This window comes from Phalaenopsis equestris, unplaced genomic scaffold, assembly GCF_001263595.1.
Source record: "Phalaenopsis equestris unplaced genomic scaffold, ASM126359v1 Scaffold000479, whole genome shotgun sequence".
Taxonomy (NCBI): Eukaryota; Viridiplantae; Streptophyta; class Magnoliopsida; order Asparagales; family Orchidaceae; genus Phalaenopsis; species Phalaenopsis equestris.
Window position 1 is genome coordinate 214,089 of NW_018164920.1, and position 23,023 is coordinate 237,111.

Genomic DNA, 23,023 nt, shown 5'->3' on the forward strand with positions numbered 1-23,023 from the left:
CTCTATAAAACAGAACCCGGACATTACAGGCTTAACTTTTTTGGTCTCTTGTTTGTGCCATGATTGGCCTGTTTGTCTGCGTAGGTTTTGTAAACATTGCTAACATGATCTTTCAAAATCTTAAGCGCATCTGTGCCCTTTGGCATAATCTCAATCAGTTTTCTTGTAATTTCATCTGTTCTTGGATGCCTTGAATCTGAGAAAATTTATTATTTTTTGGTCATTTTTTGTGGCTTGATATCATGCTATGAAAGTGACCTTTGGACTTTGGGAGTTCTATATGCTTGAAAGGTACGACTGTAACACTTACCAAGGATGTAACAGGTTGGTGACTTTGAACTGCATCTAAAACGGGCTATTGGATCCACGAAGACATCCGTATCCACTGCACTTCCCATTGTTTCCCCTTCCACCGCTCCTCCCATTCCTAGCATGCCAATGTCAGACTCAAATCCTGCTCCTCAGCCTTCTGCGCTTCCACCAAAACCCTCTCCAGCACCAAGCAGTCCGTTTTCATATGTCTCATCTGTTAAGGAATCAAAACTGGCCTCTTTGGAAGCATCAGGTTTCAGTGGATATGCTATTGTGTCATCTCCTACGGTACATTTTTAACCCAATTTTTGTGCAACTCAAAATTGTTTTAAGCGTTTCCTTCTCTGATTGGGGATTCTGCCTAGGTTGGCTCTTTTCGAAGTGGCAGAACAGTGAAAGGGAAGAAACAGCCTCCCACCTGTAAAGAGGTCAGTCATAGAATCAAAGTTTTTTAAGCTAAACTTCTTTTTTCCTCAAATATCAATTTTTTCCTGCTTCATTTAGAACTAAAATTTTAAATAGCATGTATGATCTTAGTCGAACATGGTAAATTCCATTTTTTTTTTAATGATGATCTTAGTCGAACATGGTAAATTCCATTTTTTTAATAAAAATATTCAGGGTGCTGTAATCAAAGAAGGGCAGGTCATCGGCTACTTGGATCAGTTTGGCAACGAGCTTCCAATTAAGGTATTTATGTTGATTTTGCCTTTAAGAAATTTTCTGTTCGTATAACACCTGCTTGATATTTTGTATGCAGTCGGATGTTGCTGGAGAAGTACTGAGGATATTGTTCAAGGATGGAGGTAATATTTATTTTTCAACCAATACATATTAGATGTAACAATTATTTTTGATTGTTTGCGAATATATATGGTCAGAGGTAGTCCTATTGAATATAACGAAAATAAAGAAAAAAGAAGGGAAAAAACAAATTTTTGTTTGGAATTATGCTTTCTGGTTTATTTTCTTCCATGCATGCTAAGGGTGAAGTGACCAATTCCGAGTCTTTTGGTGGCAATTTGACATTGCATGACAGTTCTTATAAGATTTTGGTTCCATAATTCGGTAAAAAATGTCCACACTCCATTTTTTTTGTTTAAAAAAATTTCTGTTAACTTGCAAGTTCACCTAATCAATTGTAATAATGTCATGCAAAATGGTTGGGTTTCATTCTTTTAATTACCTTCATTATGTCTAGCATCGTAATTGTTACTGGTTAGAAACTTCATTCTGCAATTTGTCAGTTTTACTGAGAAATTTTTTTGCACACTCGCACTTCTTTACTAAAGTTTCCTTCTCTAACAGAACCAGTTGGTTATGGAGATCCACTCGTTGCAGTTCTACCTTCCTTCCATGGAATCAAGTGAGTTGCGTGCCTCAGCAGCACTGTTGTTGTTTGTGATGAAACCTGCTCAAAAATGCTTGTTCGTTTGCCTATTTTTTTTGCCCTTCACTTCAGCAGCCATGACTTTGTTGTAATGAGTTGTAAATCATGAGAAAATTATTGAATTGGAGATTTTAGAAATAAATTTTATGCATCTGCCAAGGCCTTATCATTTATTCTCCTGTTGTATCCAAAGTATTGTACACTCTATTTTTGCGGTACTCAAGGAGCACGATAATTGACATCATGTTCATTAGTTTCTCTTTTATCTGTGTAATTTGATTCAGTGACAGAAACATCTTTTTTTTGCTCTCAAGTTTGCTTCTTTAACATGCAAAATGTTTCAGAAAGATCGAGGGTTTTGATCGTCTGGGCGGCTGGATCCATCTTGTTAGGATTATTGTTAATTTATTTATTTATTTTCACTTTTTAAGAAATGACGCCACCTCGCTACGCAGGTTTGCATGAACTACTTCGCTGTTGTATTTTTGATTGATGGTACAAGGACTTCTGATAGGAATGTATGCAGGCATGAGACTATGCAGGTTTGTGGCGTTAATATTTTTTTTGGTAATTTACTGTTGACCCTAAAAAAAAAAAAGAAAAAATTTCTAAAACCTCAACTACTCCCATCTCTTGAAGGAGGAGAATATTCCGTCCGGACATTGCACGTCTGGACGGGTAACTGCCGACACAGGCACGACAGCCGTGCGAATGTTCAGATGAAATGGGGGGCTTTGTCTAATAATTGCTACCACTGTTTATTTTACTATTAAAAAGTAATTCGAAAACTTTCGGGGGAGGAAGGATTGGGTCAGCTGCAGAAAACCCATGGAGAAAAGATCCCACTGCTCTCCTTCCCGCTGCATCTTGCCTTAAATTTATATTTTTGCTTCTTGGCTGCAGTGTATCATGACACTGACCGACTTGTCTTTTAAGATAGTTGAGAACGTTAGCATTCTCCGGAGACTTCAAAATATGTGCGGAAGTTGGAAGGCAATCAAAATTTCTGGTGAGATTGGACTTTATGAATAATAAAAAATAGACTTTGGACTTTTAAAATGATATAAAATTAATAGAAAAATGTATCTTAAAAAAATACTGAGTAATACTTGAGCTATAGTTGAAGTCATTTCAAAAGGACAAATTGAATGCACTTGAGACTTGCACAAGAGCCATGAAAAATAGAATGACTGGTTATTTAATATAATTGGACTTTTCTTTTGCTTCAAATTCAATCATATTTGAAGATGATTGATAAATAATATATATATATATATATATATATATTATATTATATGGACACACACACACATACACACATACATATACTTTTTTTTTTTCAAAAGGAAATCGATATTTGGTGCGCCTGCGCACCCCATGATGAGAGCCCGCACCATCTATCAAAAATTTCAGAGCACCTTCGCCACGGTGGGATCGAACTCTTGACTTGGGGGGACTTACAGTGACCCCACCACCAAGATGTCATGACTTGCAACACATATATATGCATATAAATAAAAACACACACACACACATTTTAAAAGAATGAATCGAGACTATTATACGAGCTTCGAGCATCCCCAATTTGCCTAGTAATTTGAGTACCACACCCTCCACTAGGGGGAATCGAACCCCAGTCCAGAGGAGCCTTACAAATGACAAACAGATGCCCGACCAACTAATCTGAGTACGTGGGTATAAGATCGTTCATATCAGGGGTTCAAATACCCTTTGATACAGTTGGCCTTAAGGAGGTGATGCTCAAATTGTTTATTTCAACACACACACACACACAGTGTGTGTGTCAGTGTGTGTGTCTGTGCGCACACCGCGTGTCTATATTAATGATTCATACCTAATCTAACACAACCTAACATATACTATCAAGCTAAAAAAATTAAATTAAAGCTATAGACTCTAATTGATTATAACCTTTTAACTTAAACAACCTAAACTCATCAAATACAACACAATCTTAACACTAATCAATTCAATGGTAAATTGAATAAGCATTCAACTCAAAGCTTAAATCTAAAAACCAAGAACATCCCGAGTAACCGTGATTCTAAAGCTCACAGCACCCATGCTGATTAGCCAAAAAGCCCATTTGGGTGTGCCTAAGGTCTTGGCGCATTAAGTCCAACCCACCAAGTTCACTCAGAGAAACTTGGGTTAGTCTATTTAACTAATCTGATAGCATCTATCCTCCAACCTGAGCTATGGCAAATTAATTGTTCTCCAATGTATCAAATAAGCCTCACCAATGGACGAGGAAATTCTTCCTTGGATCAAGCTAGCCTTGGCCACCCTACACATTAGATCTTATAATTGCTCAGATCATTGGGCTTCATGCAAACAATCATCAACTTCCGTTGGAGAAAGAATACAATCCTGACCATCCATTTTCTATATAAAAAAATTGCGCCTATGTCCTCTCACGAAATCATACAGGCAAATCACGCACGACCGTGTATAGGGGTGTAAACGCTGACCATCCATTTTCTATATAAAAAAATTGCGCCTGTGTCCTCTCACAAAATCAATCAGGCAAATCACGCACGACCGTGCAGAGCTTGTGTTCGTGTTCGGTTTGTTTGAAACAAACTCGTGTTCGAACTTGTTCGTGAAGTCACTATTCGAATTTGTTTCTTAATGAACGAGCTGAACACGAGCTGTTCGCGAACGACGAGCCAGTTTGACATCCCTAATAATAATATATATAAATAATATATTATATTAATTATATAATATTTATATTAGTATATTGCTACTATAGTATATTAATATATTATTATTATTAATTTATTATATATTATAATTTATAAAATTTAATTTTGTAAAATATCATAAATTATATATATATAATTATTTTAAATTATTTTATATTTTGAACAATAACTATTCGAACACGAACAAACTTATCACTGTTCTTGTTTGGTTCGTTTAACTAACCGAACGGAAAAAAATTGTTCACGTTCGTCTCATTTACTTATGGAACGAATCAAACACGAACACATTGACAAACCGAGAACGAACTATTCGCGAATAACGAGCTTTTTTTAACAGCCCTAATCTTGTATGTGAAGTGATGTTGGCTGACGCCACAATGCATTCAAGATTAATTAACTTAAATTAAAATTAATTAATCAATGAATTAACTAAATACCAAAAAAATTGTAACAAATTCAAGTAAATTCTAAAAATAAAAGGGGATAATGCTTTTCTCATAGAGCACTATCCATTAAAAATGAAACTTCTAAAATTTATTTAATATTTTGTATGTAAATGCTGCTTAAAAAAATTAGTCATCCCACGTCTTAATTAAGGAAAAATTATTGTATCAATAGTCTTGATACAATTTTGCATCTAGACTTCAATCAAAATCCCACCGTATTAAATTTGTGTCTATCTCTACATGTGACAAAACCTAATTAAGCTCATGATTCAATAATTTCTCCTTATTAAGTGGGCCCAAAATTAATGTGTTATAAAAATTTATCCCGGGAAAATACATCTCTGCTTTACGCTCAAGTCTTGTAAAATGTAATATACCCAGTGCAGCAAAAGCCGTCATGGAGCTCGCCCTGAGCGGGAACTCCCTTAAAACCCTCCACCGCTGCGTCACCTGCCTCGCTCGCATCGGCTCCGAGCTCGTCCTGCATGGTTCGTCCTCCCAGGTTTTTTTTCCTCTACTCGCTTCTTCTCTCTTCCTATCTCTCTCTACACTTTTTCTAACCCTTACTTCTCCACTATGCCGGCAGCTGGCCTTCCACACACTCAACTCCTCCCGCTCGGCTTACCAGTCAGTCACTTTCAAGGCCGACTTCTTCGATTCTTACTCCCTTCTCTCCTCGTTGGTACCGGAAATTCGTTGCAGTGTCCTCCTCAAATCCGTTTGCACGATCTTTCGCACCCCAGTGCACTCTCTCTCTCATCTGTGCATTCGCCTTTCTTCTCCCGACGCATCCAAGCTCCAATGGACGCTCCATTGTCAGAATGGTACGACATCATTTTTTCCTCTCTCCGTTTTCCTGTATTTTTCCCCATTTACCAATCCTTTCCTGCTTTTCCCCCAGGGGCGAGGAAGACCTACTGGATCTCCTGCAACGTGGAGCCCGAAATCCAGCAACTTTCCCTTGATCGGCGAAGACTGCCAACCAGCTTTGTCGTCAGGCCGCGGGATCTCACCCGGCTGCTGTCGAATTTTCAGTCGTCGCTGCAGGAGATAACCATTATAGCAACTGATCCGTCCACGGTGCCTTCGGATGCCGAGGAAGAGATTGGAGGGAAAGCGGTGGAGCTACGTAGTTATATTGACCCCGCCAAAGGTTTTCACTTTAGACGTTTTATTTTTTGTATTACAGTTAGTCCTATTGATCGCGTTTGGCTGGCTTTATGAATTGCTGATAGATAATAGTGACGCAACGCTGCATACCCAGCTTTGGATTGACCCGTCAGAGGAGTTTTTGCAGTATCAGCATGTTGGAGATCCCGCAGATGTTACGTTTGGCTTGAAGGAACTGAAGGTGATGTCTTTTTATGCTCTTTTTAATTTTTTTTTAAATGTTAATTTTTCTGTTATTAAGCTTTTTCTTAAAGGGTATTGGTTGATTTACCGCTGCACTAGGATCTGCATAGCTAGGGGAGTCTGGGAAAGTGGTAGAATCAGTAGAAGTATAAAGGGGGGGTGCAGTTCTCTGGTTGGTGCTTGATTGTCAAGGTTTGGAAGCTTATATAGTTTCAACTATATTGAAAGCAAATCAAGGATAATTTTTGTCTCACGAGCTTCTGAATTCAAATTGCTTTTAAATTCTTTAGCTTAGGCGATTTTGTTATGTCCTATATTCATCTTTTCATTAATATTCATTGTTTTACTTTAAGGAAATTTAAAAATCAAGTAATTCAGAGAGTAAAATAATTGATTTATTTTATGACCGGGGTGATCTTCGAGGAAATTGTCTTCCTCTTCTCATTGACAACCTCAGAATGTATTTGTTACTTCAGCCATTATCATCATCATTAATGTTTCATACTCTTTGTATTGTTTAGTCACTTTGACCCATTTATTGTTTAATATTTAGCTGATTTTTTCGGATGAAACAATGTATTATCAGCTGCTAGTTAGTTATGATTTTATTAAATGCTTATGTGACTTTTCTCTATTTCCTGAAACCTATTAATTTGGGAAGAGAGCTGAGGCAAAGCTGTTGTCGGCTCAACACTATTTGTCAATCATGCATTGTTGCTGGTGGTAAATTAATTCCCATGGAGCAACAATACATCTATAAGATTAACTTGATAGCATAGAGACAAGAAGGCCAGTAATCCTGTAAAAGGCAATAAATTACATTTCTATATTTCTATTACATAGACATTTACATATACAATGAGAATGCACCTAAGTGGCTTTAGCGCTTTCTCAAATTTGGATAGCAGAAAGAAATTAGATAGATATATGTTGTTGCTCAGCGTAGAAGTGAAAGAAGCATAAAGAAAGGCTAGACACATGCCATGGAAAGTCTTATCATTATCGCCCTCATAAGTCTTATTCCAACAAATTTGGGTTGCTCTTATAAACCTCTTTTTTCATGTGTTATCCTATTATTTGCAAATTAGTTTAAATAATTTTTATTCATCATTTTGCAGATCTACTTTTTTTTTTTTCCTTGGTAACCCTCACACCTAATTTACCTACAATCTAAAGTGTGCATTTTCTACCTTTTGTTGTACATTTACAAACCACCTAATCTAATTTTTAACTATCTTTAATAAATAATGTCATTAAAATCATATCTTTAATATAATCATTTTTAGTTTATCTTTTTAAGCTTATCCATGCATACATCCTGAAATTCTAATTTCCATCACACTTAACTATCAATTATTTTCTTATTGCCTAACATTTGGATCCATACAATGTAGTCAAATTAATTGCAATTTTTATAAAATTTGCTTCTAATTCATGTTATTTTATAATTGCGTAATACTCATGAGACACTTATTTTTTTTTAACGATATAGCTTTAACTCTAAAAATATATCATCATTTATACCTGCATTATTTTAAATAAAAGAATAAATATATCCAAACCCTTGCACTTATGCACACTTTATGTTTTAATACTATTGGACTATAATTGTTCATGTCACTCTTAGTAATCTGCATATTACTTGCTCAGTTTTTGTTTTACTTGCCCTAAATCTTACATGTTTTTAATTTTTATTTTATTTTTCTAACTTTTTAATTTTTTTTTAGTAAATATCTCACATAGAATAATATCATTTATAAAAGTATATGCACGAAAGAAACTCTATAAATTTTCTTTATAAGCATCTTTATAATATTAAAAAAATAAAGAGAAGACAAAAATTCTCCTTATACTAGACATCAAATAACCATAACATTTATAGGGATCGAGAAATCTTTTCATGAAAAGATCTTATAATCACTAAAACAGGAAGTGAACATTACAAAATTTGAAATAAAGATTGAATGAGACAAGGTTCATTTGAGTCCAATTGGCTAATTCTGCATGCTAGCTAGCTGGAATACAGTATATTGTATTATCCAATATACTGGTGATAATTAGCTTGATTTCCTTATATTGCATTCTCCAATTGCCCCTAGTCAATTCTAGAATACCATGTATAGCACCTCAAAATACCAAGAATTGTTTTAGCAAAAATGCAGCATATAAGACTTCCCTAAGTGATTAATTACACCATGCATAGTGTTAATATATGCTTAAAAGCACCATCATTCATTCCCCTATTCTATACAATCTTTCATGATCAAATCTACTATGATATATTCTCTAGATTTTTTGGTATTACTTTCTTACATTACCCATCAATCTTTAAATTAATTAAAGGAAGGGACTTTGTGAGGAAGTCAAAATTTGATGTTGTGAAGTAATATAAGCACCAAAATTTTCTTATCAGTATTTTCTTGATTGAAATGAGCTCACTATGGTCGATTCGGTTGTATAGTAATCTTAGAAATGCTATTTACAGTTTGATTGTGTCAGAACATGTTTAGTGCTTCATTCACTGAAATAAAATTTTCATTGAGAAGTCACTATAAAAAATATTTTCATAAATAATATGAGGCTTTACTTCAAATTACACGTTTTTAAAAATTATTTTCATAAATAATATGAGGCTTTACTTCAAATTCTACTTCGACACGTTTTTAAAAACAATGACTTGCCTTTTAGTATAACTTGTTATTAAATATCCTTGTAAAGTTCTTAGAAGTAAGTTTGTAGTCTATATTTGAATTTGCCCAATCAAAATTTATGAAATCTTTATCAATACGTGAATAATCATTTTTTTATTTCAAGTTTGAAATTTGGATGAACTAAATTAATAATTGAATCGATATAAGGATAAGCATCTCTTAGTGTCAACTTAAGAGTCGTATACCTTAATTTGAACCAACATAACAAAGAGAACGAGAGACTTAGAGCGAGGGATAGATTGGAGATGAGAGTGGGAGACCAAGTGATTTTGCGTGCCCTAGTTGATCAGTGGAGAAGGAAGTCATTGGTTTTGGGTGCTGGAGGATTCAAAGTTTGTATAGTTGAAGGAGGAAGCAACGTCATGTCCTTATCGAAGGAAGGAGAAGGAAGGAAAAGACAACGTTGAGTGTGAGGAAGGGAAGCTGGCAGCTCACGTGCGGTGTCGTTTGAGGAAGTTTTGTGCGACGAAGGAAGGAGCGACTCTACTTACGGGTTGGACCAAAGTGTAGATTGGTCTCACAATCGAGTCGAGCCTCGCGTGTAGTAGAAGAGGAAGGAGGGATGTCACGTCTGTGCGGGTTAGGACAGGCGACCAAGAGTTAAAGGTCAGTATAAGATTTTAAGTTAAGTTATTTAATAATAAATATATATATATATATATATATATATATATTTTAGTCTGTGTGCTTATTAATTAATGTTAATAGAAAACTTTATTGAATTAGGACTCAAGGTATAAGATTTTAGCTTGGAAGGGAGAAGTAGGAGAAGTGTGAGAGCTAAAGGAGGGAGATTGATTTGAGCAAACCCCGAGAAGGTAAGTTTGGGTTTATATTATAATTTAATATATATATTTTGGTTTTCAACCTTTTTATGTCTTTGCTTTATCTGGGTTCTGTGTGTGTTGTATTGTATGAGTTGAGCTTTATTTTAGGTTTATATATATATATATTGAATAACTAAATAAAGCTAATTAGGATTACATAAAGTAAAATCATTAAATTAATACTTAAATAATGTAAAGTTAATATTTGATTAAAATAATGGAAATAAATTATATTTTAATAATACAAATACCCATGTTTATTATAAATATCAATTTTAGAAGAGCCGAGATTAAAATAAATCCAAAAATGAATAAATCTACATCGAGGTGAGTAGTTCTCTTAAATTATACTATTGTTTTTGTTCCTCTTCTGAACTAGTTGTATGAATTGTTATTCATACTTGATTAATGAATTTTCTTCATCTATGCTTAAATTTTATCAGTTTTTGTGATATGAATAATTGTAGTACCACATTATGAAATGTTTTATGCATTATAGTAATAAATATTTTATATTGAGTGACACGAATTTGTTAATGAAATGAACTGCATAAATTGATTGTATGTATATGCTTGACTATGATAATATTTTCTCTCGATAATATTAGTTGGGGAATATTAATGTACCCATACACGTAAATAAAAAAAAATATTCCCTTAACTAGTATAATTTTTGGATGGTGCTTCTGTGATTGTTCTATAGATATAAAATAATATAAAAATGTTATTGATATATTATAACACCTTCAATATTGTGACATATCGTGAATGATCATATTCATAAATTATCCAATATTTTTTACTGATTTATTAAAATTTTAACTGGCATGACATTGTGTTATTATAACCTACGAGTGTGAGCATTCATTAAATTTATTTAGCTCACTATTGTTTTAAGCTAATATTTCATGTTTAATTAATTGATTTAAAGATGAGCGACAAAAGAAGAAAGTTTTATAGTAGATGTGAACTTGACGTAAGGTAAATTTAACTGCTTCAGTTTAATTTTTTTTATCTATAGTGGCTCTTTCATATGTTAATTAGTTATAGAAAATGAATATGAAATAATTAATTATCCACCGTCCGACCATCTGTACCCACTTTGATTACTTCCAAACCGCTGACTGGCTATTGACATTGGATCCATAAGAGTGTTTGCTAGTTTACATCATAACATTACTTCTCTTTCAAATGATCAAGAATATATATTTGTTAATAATAATGATACTTGGTGAGATATAGCCTTCTTTCTTCAAGAAATATTTGAGCTTCTTAGGTATTTTATTTTAAACTTTATGGTGGGTAACAACCTCCTTCCTATAACTAGCCACAAATTAAATGACCATAATTGTCTTCAATCATTGCGATTCATTATGTTTATCTGAGAAAATGGTAAAGAAGATAAGATCAATGGATCTATGACAACACCAGCAAAGGAGAACCAATGTACCAAACATGAAAATTAGAAAAATAAAATGATAATTTCTTGGCTCATCAACTTCATAAATAATTAAAGAGAAGAATATTCTTATGAGTCATGACCCGATGTAGGGTTTGGAATTAACTAGGGTGGGAATAAACAGTCAGGCTGTGAAATTAAGTTCTTAATTATTCTATTTCTATCAATAATAGTTTAATATCAAGTTATTAATTGAAAGAAAAACTGAAGAAAACACTTTAATTAACAATTAAAAATTTTTCTTTCGAGTTACTGATATCGCATTCTGTACACATTAGCTCATCTAATATTCATCTTATTCAAAAGCTTAAGACTTGAAAAAAAATTATTAAAATAATCAAATGAGTTATTTAAGATAACCTAGTGGAGTTATATATTTCTAAGTTACAATAATGCAGGGAAAAGAAAATAATATGCATATTGGTCTTTCCTAATATATATTAGAAAAACATATATAAATTTATAGCATATATTCATAGATGTTTGCTCATGCAAGAAATCTAAAATTTCTATGTCCATTTTCTTTTACTTTATTTTTCAAGGTGTAATATCTTAAGTTTTAATATATTTCATACTTTTAACTTTCATCTCTATTTTAGGAGTACCGTCAAAACATAACCTAATACAACATTGACCTTGAAGTTTTGCATTTTGCATTAAAATAACAACACAATTACAAAAATAATAAAAAAAAACACAAAATTTTTCCCTCAAGGCACTCACAAAATAAGCCCTATCCTCCTGTAAAATCAAAAAAAGCGAATCATTTGCATTTACATGATTCAAAAGAAAATAACTATCTAAAGCCTTCTTTGCACAATTATGAGGCGACTATGTTGCTTTCTCTATTGGTATTTTGAAACAAAACTTGCTTAGACTTGAGCAATAAACCAATATTTGGATTGTTCGGAGCGGTGTGTATGCTTGAAGTAGTCGATCACATTAGAGTTGCCCCCCTCAATGATGATACCCTTTCCTTCGGTCATCTAGTTTTCCATGAGCTTGTGGAGTGATAAAACTGCTATTATTTTCATCTGCGTTTTGTTCCAATGCAGAAACTTATGGCCCATGCCACAATTATGTTTCCTAGCTCACCCCTAATGAGAATTTTGACTGATATTATTTTGTCAGCACAGTGATTAATGGTATAAATTACACAATTGCTTTAGGTGAAAATATGCGTACGTGTTCTTGACCGATATTCTCGCTTTGACACCCCGGTTAACGATCTAAACATCACAATTGTTTGGGGTGATAAGATGACATCTACTTGTACGAGTACATTGATGTCTTTTGCCTTGACCATAAAGAGTGAACTCATCTTAACATGCGTATACAAGCATTCATACATACATTATTTCATTTTTCATAACATACATTATTTTCTTATGAGATACTCTATATTTATTTACTAATGAATAAATGCGCTCTTACTAAATCTATGTCATGAAATAAATTGATATGTTTTAAGGAAATTAATATGCAACTATTTATGCAGTAGCATTAACATGTATACTTTCTTATAAGTGCTATTTATTATACATAGTTTTTTCTGTCTAACAATATGAATAATATGTTGTACTTTAAATCTAACTTAGCTAGAGCATAAATAAAATCAAACACATGTTTAGAAATAATAAAAATTATCGAAATTTAAAAATATAATCACTAACCTCAAGCTAGTTGGTTTATTTCTTTCTCATTGGAATCTCTATTTCTTCTAGCAATTTAACGATTTTGATTCTTTCAATTCATAAGTTTTTCAACATCTTATTTCTGAAATTAAATATTACAATTAATATAATATTAAATAATATTAATTTACACATTGCTTTTGAAAATAATGTCCCAACCTTTCTTTACTATTGCCAACTCTTTTCGTTAATCCAAAATATTTTTCTTCCTATTGATTTTGAATCCTAATTCAATACTTAAAAATATGTGATTAAGAATTTTTAACTTAGAATTGAATCCGTACCTCCTTAGTTGTCAGCAAATTACTTCTGTACCCAATCCAATATGCTTTTCGCTTCTTAATAATGTCGCAACTGCTTCTTCCAATCCTTTTTCTAATGCTTATTAGCATTAATTAACATAATCCTTTATTAAATCCCGAGTGTGAATTAATTTAATATATATAAAAATAGCTCAAAGAAAAACAAACCCTAAGCTTATTAAATAGCCCAGTCCTGCTCTTACCCTTTGGCTTCGATGTCTGCAAAGCCAAAGCTGCCCTCACACGCTAGGGCTTCCTCTCTTCCTGCAAGATGCTCTAGTTGGCTATTTCTTCCTTTTGCTAGCAACGTAGCTCGATTTCCCCTTCTTTCTAGCTGCTCGGGTCAGTTCTCCCTCATCTTTTCTTCCTTCTTCTAGTTGGATCCACTTGATTCAGAGCACACAAGCTTCCTCTCTTTCCTTTTTTTCCATGCAACAGCTTTGCCTGAGCACCCAGGCAACTAGTGAACCGAGCACTAGGAAATCCAACACCCTGAATGGGCGCAGTTGCGTCGCGGGATGGTCATTTCTAGGTTCGAAAATAGAGCATTCAGAAACTTAGTGATCTGGATGGGCAATCCAATGCCGAGAAGAATGACTCTAGACATAGCACATGGAAAGGCCCCTCCCGGGAGTGGAGCTCCAGCACCAGGAATGATTTCTCTCTTGATTTGGATTTAAGTCCTGGACTTCTATATGAGGAATGCATCTCTCGCAGTGCATGTAACAAGAGCGCGACAGAGTGAGCGGTGCGACCAGTTCTTTGCTCTTGTGCGACTGAGACAGGATCGTTTGTGAGTTCCAAGCTTGTAGAGAACTTTGAGTGTAGTGTAATATGTATATTTGTCCTCATTTCATAATGAAGTTTTTAGTGGCTGTGCTGTGGTCTAACACCCAATTTGAGAAATGTGATAAAATATTAAGACTTATATCCCAAATTTCGTATCCCTCATAATTTGGCCCAATCAATTTTATAAAATTCCACACGTTGAATTGATCAATTTTGATAGATAGCACTATACATGAATTTCAAATGTGTGAGAAATAAAGTTATGAAATAAAAATTTAATTAACCTTAATTAATCCCTTAATTAATTTATTATTTCCTTCATTGTTCCCAATTGACATCTCGCATACTTAGGAGCACATGTAAACCCTAAGAAGAAAACTACACCTCGCCAAAAATGAGGCCAACAATGGTATGAGTTACAATCTTTTAAAAATCAAAATTATTGATTCCATGTAGAATGTAATTTCCTCATTTCCTCGCTCGTGTTATTTGTAACAATTTCCAATATCTAAAGACGTTAAAAATAAAAAAACTCGTTATCATATCCTATGTTAAGTGTGAAATATTTTATTCGTTTTAATTTCAATGGCATTCTAAGAGAATGTGACCACTCCGAAAGCATTTTGTTTGAATGTAATAAAGAACAAAGAATAGCTATAAAATTTTTCTTGACATTATAAATAATCTTGATGAAATGGGAGAAAATTCATTGGTGAGAAATTGTTCCAATTATTTTGCTGCTATGGCAGTCCTCAAATTTCATAAGAGTATTCTTTGCTTCTTTCTACTCTTTTTTTGGTCTTATTTAAATATATTGAAATAGTATAAAACATGTTTTCTTGATCAGTAAAGTTCTAACTGATTCTTTCTAAAAAACAGGCATTCCTTTCCTTTTGTGAAGGATGTGAAGTTGACATTCATCTATTCTTTGAAAAAGCTGGAGAGTATGATGTTGCAATTCATGTTTCTCATGTACTTTCTGTTAACAAATTCTGTTGAAAGATGTAGACTTTGACTGGGCTCTCGTAATATTTGTCATGCATGAGAAGGCCTATTTTAATGGCACCAAGGTTTGGATTTGATGATGGAACTAGCTCCAATTTCGATGCAACACTAGTTCTTGCGTCCTTGCTCATCTCACAACTTAATGATACAAATGCTTCCGATTATCCACATGCTGGTCCGGTGCCCCAAGGCAGTGATGTTCGAAGGAATTCACAATCAAGGCATGCTAGAGCTGCTGGTCCATCATCAACTTCTGAACATCCTTCTGATCACACCAAAATCTGGTCTGATCTATCAGGTAATTACAACATACACTTTATTTCAGTTCAGTGAATCTTCATTCAGCTAATGATTATTTAATTCAGGGTCTGTTGCAAGAAGCGATGAATATGGCAGAATCAGGCAGGCACCTACGGAAGAAAATTTAAATATGCATACGTTTGATTTTGTTCAGAGGCCTGAAATGATGAACGTATCAAGGATACTGCGCCCAAGGGAGACTGAAACTGATATGTATCCTTCTATGGCTTTTATATGTTGTGGTTTCAGTGCCTCCATTTAGGCTATACAAACAAACGGTGCAGTTTATTTTGTGTTGTGCATGCTCTTCCATTTTTTATTTTCTTGTCTTATCTGTTTATAACTCCATCTCTATGGCTTGACCAGCATGTTGGACTTGTAGTTCCGGTCCATCAAAATTGTTGTTGCTCTTAAAAGGACTTTTTCTGATATCAGTTGTGGATTTGATTTGTCAAATTTATTTAGGTTTAACTGTTCTTCCCATCATGATATTGCAGCGAAGTGAACTGTTCTAAATAGCATTTTCATCCTTTCTGTTCCTATCCGATTGCTTGTGGTTCCTATAACACGCCATAAAAAAATAATGGTCCATTAAAGGTTTAGTGCTAAATCTGCTTCCCATGCTTAATTGATGGACCATCTTAGAGCACTATGTTAATTTGCTTTTATTCTTTATATGATATCATAGGATTGAAAGTTGAAATTGTTGGATCCTACTTTATCAGGATTACTACGGAATTTTGTTAATTTGGGGAAGATATAGAATGACAGATAGAGATGATTAGAAATGAGAACTGAGAGAGGAATAAAACCACTATAATGCTTAAGAGGGTACATAATAGAAGGAATGTAGAACCAAAAGATTTGGGACCATACTTACTTTTAACTATAGGACAAGCTATTGTAATGCAGAAAAATAGAAGGGACTTATAGCCCAAATATAAACTCGAACTGAACTAGTAATCAGTTCTAACCCCAATGAAGTGGCTGTGCTCCTGCTGATAACCTCCGAGTTGCTCTTAGATTTTGGTTGTTCAGCAAGTTCGGTAAGGTTATTGAGTTTGTACCATGTTAGCCTAAACGAGAATCCCTTTCTTTAATCCATTAGTCGAGCCCCTTAAGTACCTACTTGGCAATTCCATTCCGAGTCCTGTTGGTGAGCTCCATTCTGAAACCTTTCGGGTGTTTTTATCTTGAGCCTAACTCAGAAGCTTATTTCCTTGCCTTTCATTTGGGCAAGTTTACATTTGGTTTATGCCTAAATGAGTTCTTCAGTTCTCTTTTTATTGTACCTTGGAAAATTATGTTGCAAATGGACATGGTTTCATCAAGATACCTTTGAGAAAGCAATATCAGTTCCATTCCGGATAAACTCTAGTGATTAACACGTAAGTTTCAGCAGAGGTTTCCGTGAATATTCATCATCTGCTTTTTACACACACACACACGCACATATGATGAAGATACTTTTTCAAAAATTTGTTGATCCTTGTTTTCTTTGCTCTTAGGGACCTTAAGACCCAGTAACCCCGAAAACTTTATAGACACCACACGAACCTGTAAAAAGGTTTAAAATGGTTTGGAATGATTTCATATTAACTCCCTTGTTATAGAGACTTTTAGGCGATTGAGTCTTATTGTACATATTCCTCTTAGTGTCCCTTAGTGTATATATTGCTCACCACAATGCTGGCAGCTAAGAGCAATTTGACATGGAGCACCAAACCTTCGAGGCTGAGGAATTTGGCGTGTTTATCAACCCCCACAGCAGAAATCTTGATCCACTTCTAAGCGAATGGGCTTGGTCATCACTATCCATCTTGTATGGGTGGAGAAAAATTGACCAAACCTATTTTTGAAGTCCTTCATTGTGAAAAGGTGTTGAAAGATAGTGATACACCAAGGGATCTTCTCTTTCCACATATAGGAGATCAAGATAACCATGCTCGTATTGGAATTTGACATGATACAGGATGGAACGAGTCTAGAGAAATTCAAGATATCTACTTTGCTTTACACTGATGATCTTAGGCCAAATCAGATTTGATTGGCATAGAAACACAACTCCTCTTTGGAAAAGGAGTCGGGGAACACACTCTACGTGGGAGGACGCATCTTCAAATTTCTTCTTGTCATAGCAGTAAGAGTGACACTTCTCTTAGACAAGTGTTGGACAATGAGCTGTAGGTGTGCTCGCTAGCTTGAAACACATTTTTACATGTCATCAAAGAGGCAATAAATACTTACAGAAGTATTTAGTGTGAGAGACTAGTGATATTAATTTTAGGGTGATAAAAGAATCCAATAAAGGCTAGGGATTTTATAGCGGGATAAATTAGGTTTTTTAGAATTACATCTCGTCCACCATAAATGATCGTATTTGCACCATATTTGTAGCCATCATAACCCCCATCACAACCTGCTCATATACCAAACAAACACTACAAACTATCAATGTGCATGTTTGTGTGAGAGTGAGAGAGAGATGAAAACATCCAACGAAAATGATAGAGATGATTACATAATCAAGCCAGAAAATGCATAGAGAAGTTCAAACATGTTGCGCTCTTTTTTTACATATTACAAAAAAGGCGAGTCCCTTGATAGCTCGCCAAAGGGTATAGATATATTATATACCAGAGAGTTTATTATGGCCTGCTACCATAGGGAAAACCCAAGGGCTAGTTCATTTAGTACATCCGCCAAGGTCGCTCTTCTTCTATTCAGCTTCTCCAAGACAAACTTGCCTAAGAAGTGGTTGTGCATAAAAGATTGTATGAAGCTGCTAACAATAGGGAATTCCAACCTCAACTCTTGAACTTTCTGATGGAAGTTTGAGAACCAATCATGATGAGGATATTCCTAGCCTTCAAGTATTAGTTTCTCAATGTTAATTTGACTACCATGAGTTGCTCCACTGTTTGCATGCATCCTCTCAAAGGAACTAGCAAATCCATTAACTCATTCATCTTAGCTCACAATCACTCTGGTGGCGTGGTGGGCTATTGCCACGCGATATGAGTGCTGTAGAAGAGTCACCGGGATCTTTTTTCATACGCTTATGAGGAGCAGGATGGTGTTTATTATTTTGTCAGTAGGAGGCATGGCAAAAACCTTGCAAATGACTAGTGTTATTTGCTTCGGCATCTCCTTGCCTCTCCGCTAAAGCTGCCCCAGTTGCGCCAATAAAAATGTTTGGTAACAGGTCCTTGAAAAACCATTATGAAACCTCCCCAAGCGGACATTAGAAATCTTTTATTCAAGCGTGAGATTTGCATATCACACTTGTGAGCGGCCATAACATCTAGACTCTGTGAGGTGTAGCCCAAGAACTTGCTTAAAGTGACATGGATGGTGAGTCCACTCGAATTCGTAGCCATAGGCCTTGCTCTGGGGATCTCCTTCGGTTGGGGCTGGCGACCTTACTTCCTATAGTCTCCTATTATTGTTTGTGAGTAGGATATTTTCATTGACAAGAGAAGGGTTATAATTACACATTACAAGAATCATGTAAAGGAAAGACATTCAGAAATAAACCACATAGGAAATACATGATTATGAAAAAGGAAGCAAATAAATGCTAATAATAACTGCAGCAGAAATATGTTAATTATTCTAATACACTCCCTCAATTTGAAGCATAGATATCGATCATGTTTAAATTGGATTTAATGTCATCAAATAACAGTCGATGAAGATTCTTAATAAGAATATCTACTGGCCTCTAGATGGGACAAATGAAATACAAATCTCATCTGAATCGAGTTTCTCCTTAATGAAGTGCCTGTCAATCTGTGGCAGGAAAGCATTGCTGGCAGCTACATGCTTCGTACGATCAAGCTGGATGATGCACAAAAAATATATGCATTTTTAAACCTATATTTTATATTCATTTTTGGTGATATTGCGCTTTAAAGGAATGCATTTTTCATGTTTTATGGCAGGTTGCTGATTTTTAGGACTTGAAGCAAAAAAGGAAGTAAAAATGCAGAATGGAGTCCAGAATTTCCAGCAGCGCTGACAACGCCATTTGACAGAGTGCAATGAATTATTTTACGGGCCACTGGCGTCGACGATGCCAATGTTGGTGCAAGACTGATTTCTAGAAGATTCGACGAATTTAGATGCTTTTTGAAGAGTTTTTGGATGCACCTATTGGAAAACCGACATTAGGCTCTATTTAGAGTGAAAATTGATCAGAAAAATATCTCTCTCGCCTCCCTTCCAACCACTTTAAATCCATTGGTCATTTAGTTCCTTAGAGTTTTGAGTTTTGTGATCAGTTTAAGTGTGAATTTTTTTCTAAGAGTTGTTAGAGATGGAGAGAAGTGAGAGATTTCTTCTTCCTTACATCTTCTAAGAGAGAATCAAGAGTCTTGTAAAGAGAGAAAAAATCCAAGAGAGGCTACAAGGGATTTGCTTTGAGAAAGAGTTACAGATAAGTGTTGTTTGTTTATTATTGTTGTATGAACTTTCTTTTATATATGAAATTTGTGTTTTGTTGTATCTTTCTCGTGATGTCTGAGTAATTTTCTTTATATTTCTTTCTACTTTGAGATATGGTGAAATAAAAAAATAATTTGGATGTACCAATTTTAAAATATAAAATAAATTATGATGATTTTTTCACTCTGTTCTTAATTTATTTTTCGATCTGGTCAATTGAAATGTTAAAATCTATTGTGAAACATATGATCTGGAAAATGAAGTATGAGTTCTACAACAGAGTGAGAATCACATTTAATTCCTAAGTGCAAATAAATAGGAATGGAATTAAGTGCAAATAAATAGGAAAATATACTTTGCTGGGCGTAGAATTGGAGATTTTAGGGCGACAGACTAAAATTTCAAATTTGATTTTAGTGTTTAAGAACTAAAACGAGCGCTAGCCTTCGGGGGAAGGGAAGTGGGAGCTATGGAGTGAGAGTCAGTATCCTCCCAGCCTAACCACGGATTTAAGACTAAACCTGAGATTAGCCAATGATTCTATATAACACTGAATCAGGATAGAGAATTAAAATTGTTTCTATGTGACACAATACAGATTTAAACCATTTATCTAATCTCATTTAACAAAAAAACTCATTGTAGAGAGAAAGATACTTTTTCATATTAGATAACTTCATCACATAAACATAGTTTGATAGTTACTGTTTTAAACTTTGCGTTACAGATTTGTTAGTAGTTAATAATTTAGTTTTGATAATACCTTAAATATTCGTAATTAGTGACAATATTTTTATTTTATTGCTGTGAATTTCCTAGTTACATTTTCAATTTAAATCTTTCACGTGGGATCGATATTTGGGGCTTGAATAGAAAATCTTGTATTACTTGATAACGATACGTATACTTGCGTAGAATCCCTACATAAATTGCTTAAATTTCTTATTCATAAAATAACACATCAAGTTTTTGACACCGTTGCAAAGCGGAGTTAACTTTATACATTTTGCACAACTATATTTTCGGGATTACTGGATCAGATTATGAGCAATGCTAATAGCAGTTTTATCATCATAGAAAAACTGTAAAGGAGCAGAGACCCGTCATACGTATTTCTCAGAGCATGATCCATCACCAGAGAGCTTCACAGATACCCAAAGATATGGATCAGAACTTGGCTTCAAGACTATTCTGGGCCATAACAGAATGTTTTTTGCTTTTTTACATGACAAGTTTTCCCCACACGAATGAACAATAATTTGAGGTAGATCGTCGATCATGGACGGACTCAGCCCAATCAACATCCGTATAAACAACAATTGAACAAGAGGTGTGGCACAAACAAAAACAATGCTGAGCCCGGTGTGCCTTTTAAGTAGTGAAGGATTATGTGAGCAGCTTTGAGATGGTGCTCATAGTGATCATGCATGAATTGACTCACAATTTCTACCGCGGGAGGAATCTCGAGGCGACTATGGGCGAGGTAAATGAGTTTTCCCACAATACATTAGTAGTGAATCTTGCTCACCAGAACTGCATTGGGACATCAAGTAATTTTTTATTGAGATCCATTGGGATAACCATAGGTTTGCAAATGAGAAAGTTATTTTTTGAAAATAGGTCATTCACATATTTGCGTTGATACAAACAGATGCTCCGAGATGACCAAACAACTTCCATGCCTAAGAAGTACTGAAGCGACCCCATGTCCTTTATTTTAAAGGAAGTGGAAAGAATGCCTTTTAGAGACTAATGTTGGTAGATTGTCACTTTCAGCACAATATCATCTACATAGATGATAAGGATAACAACTTATCCATTGGAGGAATTTCAAAAGAAGGGAGTATGATCTGATTGGATCTGACAATATTTATGACCCACTACCACCTTTGTGAATTTGCTGAAACCAGACCATTGAGGATTGTTTCATTCTGTAGAGGGATTTTCGAAGTCGACACAGTTGTCCCCGTGAGGAAGTAGAGGCAAAGCTAGGAGGGAGGCACATGTATACCTCCTCTAAGATATCCTCATTTAGGAAAACATCCTTGATATCAAATTGGAGCAAGGGCCAATCCAAACATTCACAACAAGTGATAGGAGGACCCGAATGGTGTTAAATTTAGCAACTAAAACAAATGTCTCCTCATAGTCAATTCTGTTTATTTGTGAGTAGCATTTGACAACCAATTGTGCCTTGTTTCATTCAAAGAATCCATTGGAGTTAAACTTGGTGCTAAAAATATAACGGCACCCCACTGCTTTCTTACTCGGAGGAAGATCCACAACATCCCATGCATAATTTTGCTGAAAGGCATTCATCTCATCCATTATTGCAGCTTTTCAGGAGGGGCTTGCTAGTGTTGCCTCAATAGTGGATAGGAGATGATGATACGTCAGGACAGTAACAATATCAAACACTTTGTAGGTTGACGATACACTGTGGAAAGAAATATATTTTGTCATGGAATAAGGAGAGCTTGCCTGATCACATTTCTCAATAGGAGAACCCACCTCATTTGGAGTATAGTTAATGTTGGGGATGTCAAACAGAGTGGATTTTAGGTCTTGTGACGAGGTAGCGAGCTCTAGAGTAGGAACATCGAGACGAGTGCACCGGGTATAGACACGGAGGGTGGGAGGAGTATCTACTTGTCTGGTAGGTGGCGGATCCAGAGGGACCGAGTGCTCCTTGGATATAGTGATTTGAGAAATACCAGCCGGAGTCAGATAAGAAATAATATCCAAGCAATCTAGCTCCCCTCACATGAAGCAGTGATAGGAAAATAGTGGACAATTTCAAAGAAGGAGACATCGATGCTCACATAAAGTTTATTTGTGATAGAATCAAGACATCGATAGTCATTTTGAGTGGCAGTATCAGAGAAAGTCACATTTTATTGACCTGAGATCAAGTTAACTCGATTCCGAATAAAGACTATGCACCCAAAAACTTTGGGATTAAGAGTGCCGAAGAATCGATTGGTAGGGAAACATGACATCAACATGGCTAATGAGTTCTGAAAATGTGAATTTTTGTGAGGACACTATTGATGAGATATGTAGCAGTAAACACGAATTGTTCCAAAACCTTTTCAAGATATTATATTGAAACATAATGGAATGAGCTACCTCAAGAAGATTTCAATTTTTTCTCTTGGCTTCTCCTTTTTATTGAGTGCCTTACACATGTTATAATGGAGGATGTTCTTACTAAAAATCCACCTAATATAGAATTAAAAATATCACCGCCATTGTCAGTT

General features: G+C 34.9%; 2 protein-coding genes across 3 annotated transcripts in view; both read left to right on the top strand.

The window, feature by feature from the left end:
- LOC110028009 (biotin carboxyl carrier protein of acetyl-CoA carboxylase) overlaps positions 1–2,300 on the top strand; it is a 25,385-nt gene extending 23,085 nt beyond the window's left edge. Inside the window, exons 5-9 of the mRNA XM_020729698.1 lie at positions 325–600; positions 678–740; positions 934–1,002; positions 1,073–1,118; positions 1,621–2,300. Coding sequence (XP_020585357.1) covers positions 325–600; positions 678–740; positions 934–1,002; positions 1,073–1,118; positions 1,621–1,682 — 516 coding nt within the window. The 3' untranslated portion in view covers positions 1,683–2,300. The remainder of the gene's footprint in view (positions 1–324; positions 601–677; positions 741–933; positions 1,003–1,072; positions 1,119–1,620) is intronic.
- Positions 2,301–5,234: 2,934 nt separating this feature from the next.
- The window catches only part of LOC110027995 (cell cycle checkpoint control protein RAD9A), a 41,370-nt gene continuing 23,581 nt past the window's right edge, over positions 5,235–23,023 (top strand). Inside the window, exons 1-7 of one of the 2 annotated variants that reach the window (XM_020729674.1) lie at positions 5,235–5,379; positions 5,464–5,701; positions 5,779–6,030; positions 6,113–6,228; positions 14,892–14,956; positions 15,062–15,315; positions 15,383–15,530. In XM_020729674.1, the coding sequence (XP_020585333.1) occupies positions 5,275–5,379; positions 5,464–5,701; positions 5,779–6,030; positions 6,113–6,228; positions 14,892–14,956; positions 15,062–15,315; positions 15,383–15,530 (1,178 nt within the window). In that variant the 5' untranslated portion in view covers positions 5,235–5,274. The remainder of the gene's footprint in view (positions 5,380–5,463; positions 5,702–5,778; positions 6,031–6,112; positions 6,229–14,891; positions 14,957–15,061; positions 15,316–15,382; positions 15,531–23,023) is intronic. The other variant, XM_020729675.1, reaches the window with a different exon arrangement.